Source organism: Balaenoptera physalus, assembly GCF_965194825.1.
Source record: "Balaenoptera physalus genome assembly, chromosome: 1".
In the NCBI taxonomy this organism is placed as follows: domain Eukaryota; kingdom Metazoa; phylum Chordata; class Mammalia; order Artiodactyla; family Balaenopteridae; genus Balaenoptera; species Balaenoptera physalus.
The window spans coordinates 44,617,777-44,637,342 of NC_138882.1; the positions used below are offsets into that span (position 1 = coordinate 44,617,777).

General features: G+C 37.9%; 1 protein-coding gene across 5 annotated transcripts in view; it reads right to left on the minus strand.

Annotated features, from left to right (window-relative positions):
• The window catches only part of PLA2G4A (phospholipase A2 group IVA), a 157,376-nt gene that overhangs the window by 103,257 nt on the left and 34,553 nt on the right, over nucleotides 1–19,566 (minus strand). For 4 of the 5 annotated variants that reach the window (XM_082472967.1, XM_082472963.1, XM_082472964.1 and 1 more), the window contains one exon: nucleotides 7,562–7,643. In XM_082472967.1, coding sequence (XP_082329093.1) covers nucleotides 7,562–7,643 — 82 coding nt within the window. Of the gene's footprint in view, nucleotides 1–1,476; nucleotides 5,166–7,561; nucleotides 7,644–19,566 lie in introns of those variants that run through there. The other variant, XM_082472965.1, reaches the window with a different exon arrangement.

Here is a 19,566-nt window from a genome sequence, read left to right on the forward strand (position 1 = left end):
ACTGGAATATAGCTCCATTTATCTTATTGAATAAATGTGGTGAAAATCCACACAAGGATCAATTGATGTTAACAAAATATAAAATAGTATCATTCACTACATTTATCAGAACTAAAACACACAAATACATACATGTAAACGAACAAAAAAATCTACTGAAATTTAAATAGAAAGGAAAAAGACTAACCATACTCACAAAACCATTTGACAGCTTAATAAACTGCATGACATTCTAAATGAGTGAGGAACAGGAGTGCCTTCCTAACACATTCTATTTCCCTACCACATAGAGAATACAAGACAAGATATAAGAGACAGACATGCATTCTGGAATATTTTACTCATCTTGAAATTATTTTCCATAAAAGCCCCCTGGGAAGTTATTTCAGATTTTTTAGAATTGTGGGTGGCTACTCAAAAACATTACAAAAATATTTAGTAAACCAAAATTCATGTTCAGTCACAACTGACCTCAGGGAAATGTTTGATTCAGAAAAGATGACAGCAGCAGCGCCATTTATAAAAAAGAATATTTGCAACTCCATAATTAATCCAAGAAAAGATCAATTATGTTATAAATTAATCCAAGATCTTATAAAATTTGAAACCCATGATAATTCTAGATAGCTTATGGATAGAAATCACAGAGGTATTTATAATCTACAAAAATGGAGTATAAAATTATTTTTTTAATTCTCTCTCCATTGAGGCAAAAAAGGAAGCAATATCCTAGAAGAAAGGTAAAGTTACACATATTTATGTATTTTATTCATTCATCCAAAATTCTCTGAGATTTTCCTACTATACCAGGCTCAAGACTAAGCACTTATTTTCTAAAAAGTGAAGAATAGGCCCCAAAGTACATGTGACAAGTGTTTCATGGGGCATTTTTTGTTTTGCTTTTTTTGTTTGTTTGGTTGTTTTTTTGGGCTGCACCGTATGGCTTGAGGAATCTTAGTTCCCAGACCAGGGATGGAACCTGGGCCCCCACCACCCCTCAGTGGAAGTGCGATCCCTAACTACTGGACCACCAGGGAAGTCCCACATGAGACAGGTGTTAAGCAGAGGTCTGGATAGCTGTCACGGGAGCAAAGGAGTGAACTGTGCCCAAGAGTATCAAAAAGACAGTGGAAGTACCATTCTACTGTTTCTCTCGAGCTGAAAAAATGAAGGATCCAATAATCTGCTCAACACAGAAATTCAGAATGGAAATTTCTTGTTTCCAAGGTAAAAAACTGAAAATAATCTCAAGTGCCCAAACTACCTAAACAGAAAATACTTTGGCTCATATAAAGATTATATGTAAAAAATAAATGTCTTCTTATGTTGATATCTGAAATCATGTTAACAATAATAGATAATATTCATTGAGCAATTACTATGCATGAGGAATGTAATGCTTCACATATGTCAACTCATTGAATTCTCTCAACGTCTCTAAGATGAGAAAAAAGAAGACGGAGAGAGGAAACTTGCCTGAAGACACAAGACCAGTGAGTAGTGCTTTGCCTCTGAAGACCATGTTCTTTCATAAATATATTCTGCCTCCTCCCTGGAGATTCTGATGACTGTGGAATTCAGGAATGGCTACAGGAGTGGATAATGTATTTTCATAGTAATTTCTACATTGCCCTTGCTGCTAACACAGATTCTCAGAAGATTACATAGATGATGTTTCTCTACATACAGACTCAACACTATGCCTCTTGCCCCAACATGTGCAAATAGGAAGGATGAATTCTAACTTCCTTTCCCAAGGAATTATTAACACTTTGTGTTGAGAGTCATGTCCTCCGAAGAGGCTTAATCCTCTGGATGGTCTCGAGGTGAGGGGATTTGAGACTGCTGCTTTGGAGAGACAAGACTGGAGGAAACAGGGCTACCTTTCTTAAAACTCAAATGTGTTTGGGTTTTCTTAAATTTCTACAAGTGTTGGAAAGTCACGCTTCTGGTGCACTGTGGGTGGCGTGATGTCTACAGGATGGTCATGGAGTCTGGACTCTAAGCACCGTAGCCTTGAGCTCAGGGCTAGAGTCTCTCTGGCGTGGCATGTGATCTCTGGGAAGACTACTCTGAGAGGTGTCCCAGTGCTTGCCAAAAGTGGAAAGCCAGGATCCATGCAAACAACATTTAGCCAAAGGTTGGATGCCAATGATTGCAGCCACCAAGGCTTATGGCAGGACCCACTCCTAATTTACAGGCAACTCTAAGTGCCTAGAATACCTGTAGGACCCTGGGGAGGGGGAGGTCACCCACACTCCCCCACCTATTCTAGTGAATGGGGGCTCAGAATCAAAATTAATGCGATTTAGAAAAATCATATAGGTGAGATTTCATGGACCTGAGTAATGTGGAGAATATTCATTTCACTACACAGTGATGTGTGAACTCTTGCAGTAATTACTCCATAGGACTGAAAGACATAAAAAACAACACAGAATGATTCAAAAAGAATCGGACACTTGCAAATAATTAGTATCTGATGCCTGGTTTATATATGAATAGGTAGTAAAAATAGGTAGTCAAAAAAAAATTTGTAAACGAACTTTCATGTTTAGTTTGCACAGTCTTAGAGATTGGTAAGATGGTCCACATGCATCCCCCAGATCACAAGTCCCCCATCAGTACTGATGCTGATTCATCCTCAACCCCACATCACCTCTGAAGGTAGGAGTGAAGCCACAGTGTGTTTCTTCTTTCCTCAAGACCACGAAGGGGTACAAACCCAAGGTTCTTCCTGAATCCCCACCAGAAGTCAGGTGGTCTAGAATATTTTAAAAGTCTTCCATTCTGTTTGAATCACCCTGTTTTTGTACTTACATTCTTTGACAATATGTGAAAGATGACAACTTAAACTTCCTTTGTGAAGAACAGCCAGTAACAATAAGCATTTATCCAAACTTCTTTCAGTCAACACACTTATAGTACACAACTCAACCAAAGCTCTTTGCAGGGGAGAGGGAGATAGTATTTCACAATATTAGAGTAATGAAAAGCAGGGTACGTAGAGTTACCCTGCCTGGGTTCTTAGAAATGTCCTAAATAAAATCACAGATTAGTAAGTTGAGGGAGCATTAAACCATATTAAAATATTTATGGAGGATATATCTATGTATATGAGAGGAAGAGTATATTTATGTACATGAGGGAAAGAGTACACTATATTCATATGGGTATATGCAAACTACTTCTTTTTAAAATAAGACTATGGTGAGTCAGATGTAAATTTGAACTTCAAACTACCTCTTCATATGACGTGAACATAAGAATACAGGGAAGGGCTGGCACCGGGGCACTGGGAAAAAATGTACATGATATATTTGAACAAACTGAGATTAGCAAGGATGTCTCGGAAGGGGCTGTTCTTGTTCTTGGCTTGCCCAGTGCTCTGAAGTGAAAACAAGGAAGTGAGTGAGATGTTATGATTCAAATGTCAGCTCTGACTCCTCTAAAGATAGTTTATGGGGTGCTGCTGACGGTATTATGATGTTCTAGCAATGCAGTATGGTATTTCTAAAAGAAGCTAGTTAGAATAGGATGAATAATAAAAATAAAATAATCTTGGTATTATATTTTTTAAAAAAGCAGATATAGGACTTCCCTGGTGGTCCAGTGGTTGAGACGCCACGCTTCCACTGCCGGGGGTGCGAGTTCGATTCCTGGTCAGGGAACTAAGATCCCACAAGTTGCGCAGTGTGGCCAAAAAAAATTTTTCAAAAGTAAAGCAGATATAGGTGTCAACACTTTGATTCATGTGGCACCCTTGAGAAAGCCCCTACATACACAGGTAAAGCTGAGAAACCAAATAGTAATCTGTCATTCTTTACCAACATGCAAAACTTTATGGAAATTTGCCTTTTTAAATAAATGTAGACACTATCAACAACAGAAGAGAGTGTAGTTTTCTGTCATCCTTTTCAGATCTTAGGACATTGTTTATCGTTCTATCCTTGTCTATCTTTAGAGAACTTCTGTATACAAACATCCCAAATTCTGCTTACTTGGTAATCTGTATAGATCAAGCTCACCAAGTAATATCAAAACTCCTCTTAGAAAAGTGACAGCTAACACCCATGCCTTTTCTCACTATAATCGCCTACAACTTCTCAAAAATAAATTGTTTGGCACTGTATATTGTCCCTCTACTTTTTCTTACCAACCTTATCATTGAATTTATTTCTCTAAGACTCTCTTTTGTTCTTTTTATCTCCTCCTGATTTCCTGTAAAGTCAACAAGATGATATCAAGGGCTGGCAATGATCTCCTCCTCCCCCCAAAAAATTTAATTCAAGAAAAATAAAATCAAATTACAAATGCTGAATAGAAATGTTAACAGAATGTCACAACACTATCCTTTCTCCAACAGTGATTAACCTCCAGTGGCTATTCCTTCCAAGCATCCTTCACTTTAAAAAGGAAGCTTTCGGGAATTCCCTGGCAGTCCAGTGGTTAGGACCCCGTGCTCTCACTGCCGGGGCCGGGGTTCAATCCCTGGTCTGGGAATTAAGATCCCGCAAGCTGTGAGGTGTGGCCAAAAGAATAAAAATTAAAAAAATATAAAGGAAGCTTTTTGGAAATCAAGGGTCCAACCTGTGTTGTGTACACTGTGGGGATCCAAACTGTTCCCTATTTCATTAGATGAATTAATATCTCATGTTCATTTTTAAGTAATATTATCAATATCAACTCAAATAGATTTAAAATGACACTTGCAGCATTACTCTCTCTCTTCCCTGTCCTAATTACAATAAATAAGCACGGGCAAAGTGCCTGGGGCCTATGGGGAAAGTAGCTAAGAAATGAGATTCATACCAGTTGAAGGTGACTCAGCATAGAATTTGACCTGCTGTAGGACTCATCTCAAGCATGGTAAAAACCATTCTCTCTCTGAGACAGAGCTCTGCACTGATAGTCAAATTAAAGTCAAATTAGGTCAGTAACTTGCATGGCTGGCGAGTCACTGACATAGCCTTTAGCTGAATTATGAATGGCTTTTCTAACTAACAGTACAACCTCTAGAGTTGTAAGGCATGCCCTTTTCTCAAGGTCATGGGGGTACCACTTTTTTTTAATCTTTTTTTAACATCTTTATTGGAGTATAATTGCTTTACAATATTGTGTTAGTTTCTGCTTTATTACAAAGTGAATCAGCTATACATATACATATATCCCCTTATCCCCTCCCTCTTGCATCTCCTTCCCACCCCACCCCACCCCACCCCACCTCTCTAGGTGGTCACAAAGCACAGAGCTGATCTCCCTGTGCTATGCGGCTGCTTCCCACTAGCTAGTTATTTTACATATGGTAGTGTATGGCTTCCGATTTGGATTCTCTTTCTTCTTTTTTTTTAAAATAAATTTATTTATTTTATTTATTTATTTTTGGCTGCCTTGGGTCTTCGTTGCTGTGCGCAGGCTTTCTCTAGTTGCGGCGAGCGGGGGCTACTCTTCATTGCGGTGCGCAGGCTTCTCATTGCGGTGGCTTCTCTTGTTGCGGAGCATAGGCTCTAGGTGCATGGGTTTCAGTAATTGTGGCACATGGGCTCAGTAGTTGTGGCTCACAAGCTCTAGAGCGCAGGCTCAGTACTTGGGGTGCACGGGCTTACTTGCTCTGCGGCATATGGGATCTTCCCAGACCAGGGCTCGAACCCGTGTCCCCTGAATTGGCAGGCGGATCTTAACCACTGTGCCACCAGGGAAGTCCCTGGCTTCTCTTTCACAGGAGCCTTTCTTCCAGTGAACTCTCGTTTAATTGATGAAAATGCAAAGAATTATAAAAAGCAAAAGGATAACTTAAGAAAAGCTTTGGCAAAGGAGTGATTAAATGGGGTAGATTGATGTATGAGATAAAATTTAGAAAATAAACCCCTGGTTCAGACTAGATGTGAAGAAATTGTCCTTGTTCCCGTCACCCCTCCTGAGAAGCACTGTTCATCAAAAACTCTTGCCATTAGATTCCACCTCCTGGCCCCCTCCTTCCGACTTTTACCAATTTCCTGGACACCCTTCATTCACTGAAGGCTTGAGCCCAGAGCCCAAATTCTTCATTCCTTAATATTTAACCTCTCTCTATTGGTCCATTTTCATTGCGATTTCAACAAGCTCAAGTCCCTCCTATTCTTTTTTTTTTTTAACATCTTTATTGGAGTATAATTGCTTTACAATGGTGTGTTAATTTCTGCTTTCCCTCTTATTCTTTTTTTTTTTTTTTAAGGAATTCCTTTTTATTTTTATTTATTTATTTTTGGCTGTGTTGGGTCTTCGTTTCTGTGCAAGGGTTTCCTCTAGTTGCGGCAAGCGGGGGCCACTCTTCATCGCGGTGCGTGGGCCTCTCAGTATCGTGGCCTCTCTTGTTGCGGAGCACAGGCTCCAGACGCGCAGGCTCAGTAGTTGTGGCTCACGGGCCTAGTTGCTCCGCGGCATGTGGGATCTTCCCAGACCAGGGCTCGAACCCATGTCCCCTGCATTCGCAGGCAGATTCTCAACCACTGTGCCACCAGGGAAGCCCCCCCTCTTATTCTTAAATATAAAAAGCATATTCTATAGTCACCTCCAATATATTTAACATACTATGGCCAGAACAAATATTTTTTAAAATAAAGAGCCAATCCTGTGACTTGTGACTCAAACGCCATCAAATTCTTCCCACTGCATTTCTGATAAAATCTCAATCTCGTTGTATGCGTGCTTGTCCTCCTTCACCTTTGCTGTGTGTCTCTAACAGTTTGGGACCTCACAAGCAATCTGCCCTTCGCTCGTCTTTGAACATGCTGTTTTCTCTGCCTGGGATTCTCCCCGCTCTCAGCACTAAGATTTTCTTTCAAGAACCAGTGTAAATGCCATTTCAGTCAGAAAGACTTCCCTGTTCCCCAGAATGGTAAATTGCAATCTCCGTTCTTTCCCCCAAACCCGTTATGAGGGGTAAATTGCCATTCCCATATTTTAGCAATAATCTACAACTTTACCCAATTCGTTGTCACAATACTTATCCATCCTTCTTTGTATTCCCACCTCCATTACCCTTAGTCATCTGCATGGTAAGATTAACCAGGAAAACTGCATTTTAAAACGTAGAAGGATACTGCCACCAAATTAATTCAACATTATCCTCAGGCTTTGGTTCATATCATTTGAAGCTGTCCCACACCAGTTTCTATAGCTATTTGCACACATAATAAACACACTTAAAGCCATAAGAATTAAACTGCATTTTTAAAAAATCCAAAGGCACAATACCTCACAGAGGCAGCTAGTTTAAAGTCTTGACTCAGCCGTCTTTCCAAAATAAAATGGAAATGTCTTTGAAATCCAAAACTCTATCCTAGGACAGTCATTTTATCTGATCCCAAGTACTCCCAATTAATGTAAAGTCAAGGTAAAACACTATTCTGACAGATAAAAGAGCATCAGAGAACCATTCAAAATGTTATCATTCAAAGATGTAGACAAAGATTATCACATCTGAAAAAGGGACAGCCCCTGGTTTGTCAAGGAACACAGGCAACTAAAGAGTGAATCATAATGACATATTTTCAACAGAAAAGCAAATAAGGGCACTTACGCATGTCACCAAAGGCCCCCTTTGTCACTTTCGTGGCACCTAACACCACTACTGTGAACTTGTGGGAATAATGGTGCTCCACCTGGAAAAAAAAAACATAATGAATTTAAAATAAGCCTGTAATATAGGATCCAGGTAAATTGTTTTCATAGTTTCCTTGAGACTAATTGAAAACATTCCAGTTGAAAGGAAGTAACATGCATACCAGAAACATTCTTTGATCATGAGGCTTTTCCTTTTTTGATCCTTTCCTCTCTCCGGCACAGAATGATTGAGAAGTTTATATCATGCTTTAAAATGTCACTGCAGCTTGACTGTTAGGACTTCTTTGCAGTCCCTGCTTTACAGGATTTACCAAGCCCTTGAGAAAAATGTAAATCAGGACTGCAGGCTTTCTAGGTGCACAATCAGGCTTTGTACTAGGTGAGAAGCAAGACCTGCCTTAGAAAGGTGAAGTCAGAGCAAGATGTTTGCATTATCTAAATGTGTTTGTTTTTATTGTTACTGTTCAATGAAAGTCTTTTTTTGGTATAACATTTCCAGAGCAGTTTTCAAAATCCTTTGGATCCAAAGCAATAACCAGCAAGCTACTTATATTAATTTTAATTTATTTGTTAAAACCATATGTGACAATGTTAAAAGTTTCTATTAACCTAATAGCTTGCATGCACATAAGAAGTATTAACAGGTAGAAGACTTTATTAAACACTTCACGTAACTGGATATTAGTTCTCAAATGATTCTACTCACCAAAACAGAATGGGAAAGCAGAAACTCACAAAGTTCTCTGAGCAACTGAAAAAATTACAAACTCTTTATCTAAAGCTCAAGCATTTTTGTTTAATCTTAGGAGAGGCCCACATTTATAAGTTACTCCTACCTTTCATAATTTTAATAGACTTGCTTAACTGGTTAAAAAGTCCATAACTAATTAAAAAGAAGCTAAGATACTGACAATACTGAGAAGTGAGTCTAAAAGTAAGGAAGCAGAAAAAAATTATAAAAATGGACTCATAAGGACCAGCAGTAGTGGGATATAGGAGCAAAAGTTATACAGCATTCAACAGTTTCTGAAGATATCACTCTATGAACAGAGTAATTTATGTCCAGATTTATAACACAGCATTAAGAAGAGGTGAAGTCATGAATACTGAGCATACCTTGTTTAAAAAGGCAGAGAAGCATATAAAATCTTTCAAGATAATTCTTATTCAAGTTTATTGTCAAAGAGAAATGCCTTCTGTATTCAGAAGGGCTCTGAATAGCCAAAGTTTTATTCTACATACATGAAATTATCAATCATAAAAAAAATGAATGCTTAAAAAATGGCATATTGCCTTATACTACAACCAAAAATCACATGCACTCCTCCCACCAAAAAAAAAAAAAAAAAGAGGGAAAGAGAGAGAGAATCCAGAGAATTCCCTGGCGGTCCAGTGATTAGAACTCCATGCTTCCACTGCAGGGGGTACAGGTTCATTCCTGGCTGGGGAACTAAGATTCCGCATGCCACGCTGTGGCAAAAAAAAAAAAAAAAAGAGAGAGAGAATCCACTATCATAATTAGAAACTTCAACACCCCTCTATCAGAAATGAACAGATGCAGTAGGCAAAAAATCAGTAAGGACAGAGTTGAACTCAACAGCACCATCAGTCAACTAGATATAATTAACACTTATAGACTAATTCATCCAACAACAGCAGAATACATATTATTCTTAAGCTAACATGGAACAAAACTGCAATGTCTACTCTCACAATGGAATTAAACTAGAAATCAGTAACAGAATAATAGCTAAAAAAATCACAAAGTACTTGGAGATTAAACAACTTCTAAATAACATAAGTGTCAAACAAGAAGTCTCAAGAGAAATTTTTAAATATTTGGAACTAAATGAAAATGCAACTACAACTTATCAAAGTTTAGCGGGATGCAGTGAAAGTAGTGCTTAGAGGGAAATTTACAGCACTGAAACATATGTGTGTGTGTGTGTGTGTGTGTGTGTGTGTGTATATATATATATATATATATATATACATACATACATACATACATATATATGAAAGACCTAAAATCAATCATCTAAGTGTCTACTTTAGGGAACTAGAAAAAGAAGGGCAAATTAAATCTCCAGTAAGCAGAAGAAAAATTGTAAGAACTTGAGGAGTGAATAAAATTAAAAATGGAAAATCAATAGAGAAAATCAATGAAACCAAAATTTGAAAAGATCAGTAAAATCGATAAGCCTTTAGCAAGGCTACATAAGAAAAAACCAGAGAGAACACAAATTATAAATATCATAATTGAATAAAGGAAGTTAATTACAGATCATATGGACATTAAAAGAATAATAAAGGAACACTATGAACAATTCTAAGTCCACAATTTCAAAACCTAGATGAAATGGGCCAATTCCTTGAAAGACAAAATATGCCCAAATTCACACAAGTAGAAATAGACAATCTTAATAGGCCTATGTTTATAAAGAAATTGAGTCAAAATTTAACCTTTCAAAACAGAAAACACCAGGCCCAGATGGATTCACTGGTAAATTCTACCAAACACTTAAGGAAGAAATTACACCAATGTTCTCCAATCTCTTCCAGAAGATAGTAGAGAGAATAGTTCCTAATTCATGGTATGAAGCCAGCTTTATCCTGATAGCAAAACCATACAGAGGCACTGCAAGAAAAGAAAACTGCAGACCAATATCTCTAATAAACAAAGATATAAAAATTCTCAACAAACTATTAGCAAATAAAACCCAACAATGTATAAAAGGAATTGTAACCACAACCACATAGGATTTATCCCAGGTATGGAAGACTGGTTCAGCATTTGAAAAGTAATTATTGTAATCCATCATATTAACAGTCTGAAGAAGAAAAATCACATGATCATATCAATAGACACAAAAAAAGTATTTGACAAAATTCAATACCTATTCATGATGAAAACTCTCAGCAACCTAAAAATAGATGGAAACTTTTTCAACTGGATAAAGAACACCTATAAAAATCCTACAGACAATATCATAGTTAATGGTGTGAAACTAGAAGTTTTCCTGAAAAGATCAAGACAAGGATGTCCCCTCTTACCACTTCTTTCAACATTGTACTGGATGTCCTAGCTAATGCAAGAAGACAAGAAAGGGAAATATAAGATGTATGGATAGTGAAGGAAGAAATAAAACTGCCTCTGTTCACGGATGACATGATTGTCTATGTAGAAAACCCAAGTGAATTGATTTTTAAAACTCCTGGAATTAGAAGTGATTATAGCAAGGTTGTAGGATATAAGTTTAATATGCAAAATTCAATCTCTTTCCTATATACCAACAATGAATAGGTGGAATTTGAAATTAAAACACAATACCATTTACATTAGCATCCCCCCCACACACAAAAAAAAATTGAAAAACTTAGGTATAAATCTAAAAAAAATGTACAAGGTCTATATAAGGAAAACTACAAAACTTTGATGAATGAAAGCAATCAAGAACTAAATAAAAAGAGAAATATTCCATGTTCATGGATAGAAGACTGAATATTGTCAAGATATCAGTTCTCTCCAAATTGATCTATAGATTCAAGGCCATCCCAATCAAAATCTCAGCAAGTTATTTTGTAGATATCAACAAACTGATTCTAAAGTTTATATGGAAAGACAAAAGACCCCAGAATAGCCAACATAATGTTGAAGGAGAAGAATAAACTTGTAGGACTGATGCTACCTGACATCCAGACTTACTATAATGCTACAGTAATCAAAACAGTATTGCATTAATGAAAGAATAAACAAATAGATCAATGGAACAGAATAGAGAGCCCCAAAATACACCAACACACATATAGTCAACTGATCTTTTACAAAGGAGCTAAGGCCATACAATGGAAAAAAGATAGCCTTTTCATCAAATGGTGCTGGAACAACTAGACAGCCACATTAAAAAAAAAAAAAAAAGAGAGAGAGAGAGACAAATGATATCTGAGCCTGAAAGAGAATAAGAAAATATTCTTGAAAATCCAATTTAGGGATTAGCTTTCTCCACTAAAGAGAACTTTTCAATAATTATCATATATAATAGTACCTACTCCCCAAATCATCTATGCTCTTTTTCCATATCCTAGAGCTTTTAATACCATATGGGTTTTCAAATGCCTAAAAACTCCCTCATAGAATAAAAATGATTAGCAATGCTCATCTATTATTTAACATTTTTTGAAACTGTTACAAATGTATTCATATGTCAAATGTTTATTAATAACATGTACAGAAAGATGAAATTTTTATTAGAAGGATTCATTGAGTATGAACCATCTGTTACACATTCTAATAGATGCAAATTCTCATTTTCACAACAACCCGATAAAATAGATGTTATTATATGTATTTATAGATGAGTAAAGTGAGAGGTTAAGTAATTTCCCAGTATCTCACAGACAGTAAAAGTTAAAATTGAATTAGAATCCAGTCTTCCTGTCCCCAATGTCTTTACTCTTTCTATATTCCTTTACTTATAGAGAATAATAATATCAACATCAATACCTAATAGCAAAAAAGGTTATTTCCATTTATTAAAGTTGTACAGATATTTAAAATCTAGTGCATTATATCTGTAGTTGATCTAAAGTCTCTCTAGAGGAGACCTTCAAGATGGCGGAAGAGTAAGAAGTGGAGATCACCTTCCTCCCCACAAATACATCAGAAATACATCTACATGTGGAACAACTCCTATAGAACACCTACTGAACACTAGCAGAAGACCGCAGACTTCCCAAAAAGCAAGAAACTCCCCACATACCTGGGTAGGGCAAAAGAAAAAAGAAAAAACAGAGACAAAAGAATAGGGATGGGACCTGCACCAGTGGGAGGGAGTTGTGAAGGAGGAAAAGTTTCCACATACTAGGAAGTCCCTTCACTAGCGGAGATGGGGGGCGGCGGGGGGGAAGCTTCGGAGCCATGGAGGACAGCGCAGCAATAGGGGTGCAGAGGGCAAAGCGGAGAGATTCCCACACAGAGAATCGGTGCCGACCAGCACTCACCAGCCCGAGAGGCTTGTCTGCTCACCCGCCAGGGTGGGTGGGGGCTGGGAGCTGAGGCTTGGGCTTCAGAGGTCAGATCCCAGGGAGAGGACTGGGGTTGGCTGCATGAACACAGCCTGAACGGGGCTAGTGTGTGACAGCTAGCAGGGAGTGAGTCCGGGAAAAAGTCTGGAACTGCCTAAAAGGCAAGAGATCATTGTTTCGGGGTGGGCAAGGAGAAGGGATTCAGAGCACTGCCTAAACAAGCTCCAGAGATGGGTGTGAGCTGCGGCTATCAGTGTGGACACCAGAGACAGGCATGAAATGCTAAGGCTGCTGCTACAGCCACCAAGAATTTTGTGTACAAGCACAGGTCACTATCTACACCACCCCTCCTGGGAGCCTCTGCAGCCCACCACTGTCAGGGTCCTGTGATCCAGCGACCACTTCCCCAGAAGAACACATGGCACACCTCAGGCTGTTGCAACGTCATGCTGGCCTCCGCCACCGCAGGCTCGCCCCACATTCTGTACCACTCCTTCACCCTGGCTTGAGTGAGCCAGAGCCCCTGAATCAGCTTCTCCTTTAACCCCATCCTGTCTGAGCAGAAAAACAGATGCCCTCAGGCGACCTACACGCAGAGGCGGGGCCAAATCCAAAGCTGAACCTAAGGAGCTGTGCGAACAAAGAAGAGAAAGGGAAATTCCTCCCAGCAGCCTCAGGAGCAGTGGATTAAATCTTCACAATCAACTTGATATACCTGCATCACTGGAATACCTGAATAGACAATGATTCATCCCAAATTTGAGGCAGTGGACTTTGGGAGCAACTGTAGACTTGAGGTTTGCTTTCTGCATCTAATTTGTTCCTGGTTTTATGTTTATCGTAGTTGAGTATTTAGAGTTTATTATCATTGGTAGATTTGGTTATTGATTCGGTTGCTCTCTTCCTTTATAGATAGATAGATAGATAGATAGATAGATAGATAGATAGATAGATAGATAGATATAGATATATAGATATTTTTTCCTTTTCCTCTTTTTGTGAGTTTGTATGTTATGCTTCTTTCAGTGATTTTCTCTGTATGGCTTTGCTTTTACCATTTGTCCTAGGGTTCTGTCTGTCCGGTTTTTTTTTTTCTTTTCTTTTCTTATTTATTACCTTTTAATTATTCTACTTTTTAATAATTTTTTTATTTTAATAACTTTATTTTATTCTTTCTTTCTTTCTTTCTCTCTTTTCTTCTGAGCCGTGTGGTGCACAGGGTATTGGACCTCCAGCCGGATGTGAGGCCTGTGCCTCTGAGGTGGGAGAGCTTAGTTAAGGACATTGGTCCACCAGAGACCACCCGGCTCCATGTAATATCAAATGGCAAAAGCTCTCCCAGAGATCTCCATCTCAACACTAAGACACAGCTCCACTCAACGACCAGCAAGCTACAGTGCTGGACACCCTATGCCAAACAACTAGCAAGACAGGAACACAACCACACCCATTAGCAGAGAGGCTGCTAAACTCATAATAAGGTCACAGACACCACATAACACACCACCGGATGGGGTCCTGCTACCAGAAAGACAAGATCCAGCCTCACCCACAAGAACACAGGCACCAGTCCCCCCCACCAGGAAGCCTACACAACCCACTGAACCAACCTTAGTTACTGGGGGCAGACACCAAAAACATGGGAACTACGAACCTGCAGCCTGTGAAAATCAGACCCCAAAAACAGTAAGTTAAGCAAAATGAGAAGACAGAGAAACACAGAGCAGATGAAGGAGCAAGGTAAAAACCCATCAGACCAGACAAACGAAGAGGAAATAGGCAGTCTACCTGAAAAAGAATTCAGAATAATGATAGTAAAGATGATCGAAAATCTTGGAAATAGAATGGAGAAAATACAAGAAACATTTAACAAGGACCTAGAAGAACTAAAGAGCAAACAAACAATGATGAATAACACAATAAATGAAATTTTAAATTCTCTAGAAGGAATCAATAGCAGAATAACTGAGGCAGAAGAACGGATAAGTGACCTGGAATAAAATAGTGGAAATAACTCCTGCAGAGCAGAATAAAGAAAAAAGAATGAGAAGAATTGAGGGCAGCTCAGAGACCTCTGGGACAACATTAAATGCACCAACATTCGAATTATAGGGGTCCCAGAAGAAGAAGAGAAAAAGAAAGGGACTGAGAAGATATTTGAAGAGATTATAGTTGAAAACTTCCATAATATGGGAAAAGAGATAATCAAGCCCAGGAAGCACAAAGAGTCCCATACAGGATAAATCCAAGGAGAAACACGCCAAGACACATGTTAATCAAACTATCAAAAATTAACTACAAAGAAAAAATTTTAAAAGCAGGAAAAACAACAAATAACATACAAGGGAATCCCCAAGGGTTAACAGCTGATCTTTCAGCAGAAACTCTGCAAGCCAGAAGGGAGTGGCACAATATATTTAAAATGATGAAAGGGAAAAACCTACAACCAAGATTACTCTACCCAGCAAGGATCTCATTCAGATTCGACGGAGAAATTAAAACATTTACAGACAAGCAAAAGCTAAGAGAATTCAGCACCACCAAACTAGCTTTAAAACAAATGCTAAAGGAACTTCTCTAGGCAAGAAACACAAGAGAAGGAAAAGACCTACAATAAAAAACACAAAACAATTAAGAAAATGGTAATAGGAACATACATATCGATAATAACCATAAATGTAAATCGATTAAATGCTCCAACCAAAAGACATAGACTGGCTGAATGGATACAAAAACAAGACCCATATATATATGCTGTCTACAAGAGACCCACTTCAGACCCAGGGAAACATACAGACTGAAAGTGACGGGATGGAAAAAGATATTCCATGCAAACGGAAATCAAAAGAAAGCTGGAGTAGCAATTCTCATATCTGACAAAATACACTTTAAAATAAAGACTATAACAAGAGACAAAGAAGGATACTACATAATGATCAAGGGATCAATCCAAGAAGAAGATATCACAGTTGTAAATATTTATGCACCCAAAATAGGAGCACCTCAATATGTAAGGCAAATGCTAACAGCCATAAAAGGGGAAATCGACAGTAACACAATCATAGTAGGGGACTTTAACACCCCACTTTCACCAACGGACAGATCATCCAAAATGAAAACAAATAAGGAAACACGAGCTTTACATGATACATTAAACAAGATGGACTTAATTGATATTTATAGGACATTCCATCCAAAAACAGCAGATTACACTTTCTTCTTAAGTGCTCATGGAACATTCTCCAGGATAGATCATATCTTGGGTCACAAATCAAGCCTTGGTAAATTTAAGAAAATTGAAAACGTATCAAGTATCTTTTCCGACCACAATGCTATGAGACTAGATATCAATTACAGGAAAAGATCTGTAAAAAATACAAACACATGGAGGCTAAACAATACACTACTAAATAACCAAGAGATCATTGAAGAAATCAAAGAAGAAATCAAAAAATACCTGGAAACAAATGACAATGAAAACACACGACCCAAAACCTATGGGATCCAGCAAAAGCAGTTCTAAGATGGGAGTTTATAGAAATAAACTCCTACCTCAAGAAACAACAAACATCTCAAATAAAGAACCTAACCTTACACCTAAAGCAATTAGAGAAAGAAGAACAAAAAAACCCCCAAAATTAGCAGAAGGAAAGAAATCATAAAAATCAGATCAGAAACAAATGAAAAAGAAATGAAGGAAACAATAGCAAAGATCAATAAAACCAAAAGGTGGTTCTTTGAGAAGATAAACAAAATTGATAAACCATTAAGTACACTCACCAAGAAAAAAAGGGAGAAGACTCAAATCAATAGAATTAGAAATAAAAATGGAGAAGTAACAACTGACACTGCAGAAACAAAGGATCATGAGAGATTACTACAAGCAACTAGATGAAATGGACAAATTCTTATAAAAGCACAACCTTCCGAGACTGAACCAGGAAGAAATAGAAAATATAAACAGACCAATCACAAGCACTAAAATTGAAACTGTGATTAAAAATCTTCCAACAAACAAAAGCCAGGACCAGTTGGCTTCACAGGTAACTTTTATCAAACATTTAGAGAAGAGCTAACACCTATCCTTCTCAAACTCTTCCAAAATATAGCAGAGGGAGGAACACTCCCAAACTCATTCTACTAGGCCACCATCACCCTGATATCAAAACCAGACAAAGATGTCACAAAGAAAGAAAACTACAGGCCAATATCACTGATGAACATAGATGCAAAAATCCTCAGCAAAATATTAGCAAACAGAATCCAACAGCACATTAAAAGGATCATACACCATGACCAAGTGGGGTTTATCCCAGGAATGCAAGGATTCTTCAATATACGCAAATCAATCAATGTGATAAACCATATTAACAAATTGAAGGAGAAAAACCACATGATCATCTCAATAGATGCAGAAAAAGCTTTCGACAGAATTCAACACCCAGTTATGATAAAAACTCTCTAGAAAGTAGACATAGAGGGAACTTACCTCAACATAATAAAGGCCGTAGATGACAAACCCACAGCCAACATTGTTCTCAATGGTGAAAAACTGAAACCATTTCCTCTAAGATCAGGAACAAACCAAAGTTGTCCAATCTCACCACTATTGTTCAACATAATTTTGGAAGTTTTAGCCACAGCAATCAGAGAAGAGAAAAATATAAAAAGGAATCCAAATCGGAAAAGACAAAATAAAGCTGTCACTGTTTGCAGATGACATGATACTATACACAGAGAACCATAAAGATGCTACCAGGAAACTACTAGAGCGAATCCATGAATTTGGTAAAGTAGCAGGATACAAAATTAATGCACAGAAATCTCTTGCATTCCTATACACTAATGACACTAATCATGAAAAATCTGAAAGACAAATTAAGGGGACATTCCCATTTACCACTGCAACAAAAAGAACAAAATACCTAGGAATAAACCGACCTAAAGAGACAAAAGACCTGTATGCAGAAAACTATAAGACACTGATGAAAGAAATTAAAGATGATACAAACAGATGGAGAGATATACCATGTTCTTGGATTGGAAGAATCAACATTGTGAAAATGACTATACTACCCAAAGCAATCTACAGATTCAATGCAATCCCTATCAAACTACCACTGGCATTTTTCACAGAACTAGAACAAAAAATTTCACAATGTGTATGGAAACACAAAAGACCCCAAATAGCCAAAGCAATCTTGAGAAAGAAAAACTGAGCTGGAGGAATCAGGCTCCCAGATTTCAGACTATACTACAAAGCTACAGTAATCGAGATAGTATGGTACTGGCACAAAAACAGAAATATAGATCAATGGAACAGGATAGAAGGCCCAGAGATAAACCCACGCACATATGGTCACCTTATCTCTGGCAAAAGAAGAAAGAATATACAATGGAGAAAAGACAGCCTCTTCAATAAGTGGTGCTGGGAAAACTGGACAGCTACATGTAAAAGAATGAAATTAGAACACTCCCTAACACCATACACAAAAATAAACTCAAAATGGATTAGAGACCTAAATGTAAGGCCAGACACTATTAAACTCTTAGAGGAAAACATAGGAAGAACACTCCATGACATAAATCACAGCAAGATCCTTTTTGACCCACCTCGTAGAGAAATGGAAATAAAACCAAAAATAAACAAATGGGACCTAATGAAACTTAAAAGCTTTTGCACAGCAAAGGAAACCATAAACAAGATGAAAAGACAACCCTCAGAATGGGAGAAAATATTTGCAAATGAAGTAAGTGACAAAGGGTTAATCTCCAAAATATACAAGCAGCTCATGCAGCTCAATATTAAAAAAACAAACAACCCAATCCAAAAATGGGTAGAAGATCTAAATAGACATTTCTCCAAAGAAGATATACAGATTGCCAACAAAGACATGAAAGGATGGTCAACATCACTAATCGTTAGAGAAATGCAAATGAAAACTACAATGAGGTATCACCTCACACCAGTCAGAATGGCCATCATCAGAAAATCTACAAACAATAAATGCTGGAGAGGGTGTGGAGAAAAGGGAACTCTCTTGCACTGTCGGTGGGGATGTAAATTGATACAGCCACTATGGAGAACAGTATGGAGGTTACTTAAAAAACTAAAAATAGAACTACCATATGACCCAGCAATCCCACTACTGGGCATATACCCTGAGAAAACCAAAATTCAGAAAGAGTCATGTACCACAATGTTCACTGCAGCTCTATTTACAATAGCCAGGACATGGAAGCAACCTAAGTGTCCATCAACAGATGAATGGATAAAGAAAATGTGACACATATATACAATGGAATATTACTCAGCCATAAAAAGAAACGAAATTGAGTTATTTGTAGTGAGGTGGATGGACATAGAGTCTGTCATACAGAGTGAAGTAAGTCAGAGAGAGAAAATCAAATACCATATGCTAACACATATATATGGAATCTAAAAAAAAAAAAAAGGTTCTGAAGAACCTTTGGGCAGGACAGGAATAAAGACGCAGACGTAGAGAATGGACTTGAGGACACGGCGAGTGGGAACAGTAAGCTGGGATGAAGTGAGAGATTGGCACGGACATATATACACTACCAAGTGTGAAATAATAGCTAGTGGGAAGCAGCTGCACAGCACAGGGAGATCAGCTAGGTGCTCTCTGACCACCTAGAGGCGTGGGATAGGGAGGGTGGGAGGGAGACGCAAGAGGGAGGGGATATGGGGATATATGTATATGTATGGCTGATTCACTTTGTTATAAAGCAGAAACTAACATACCATTGTACAGCAATTATACTCCAATAAAGATTTTTAAACAAATAAGTAAATAAATGATGAATTAATAAATGAATGAATAAATAAAGTCTCTCTAGTAATTGGGTTATTTTTTCTAGCATTCAACTCTCCATTTTTAATCTGCTTTTATTTCCATCAGCCTCAATTCTGTC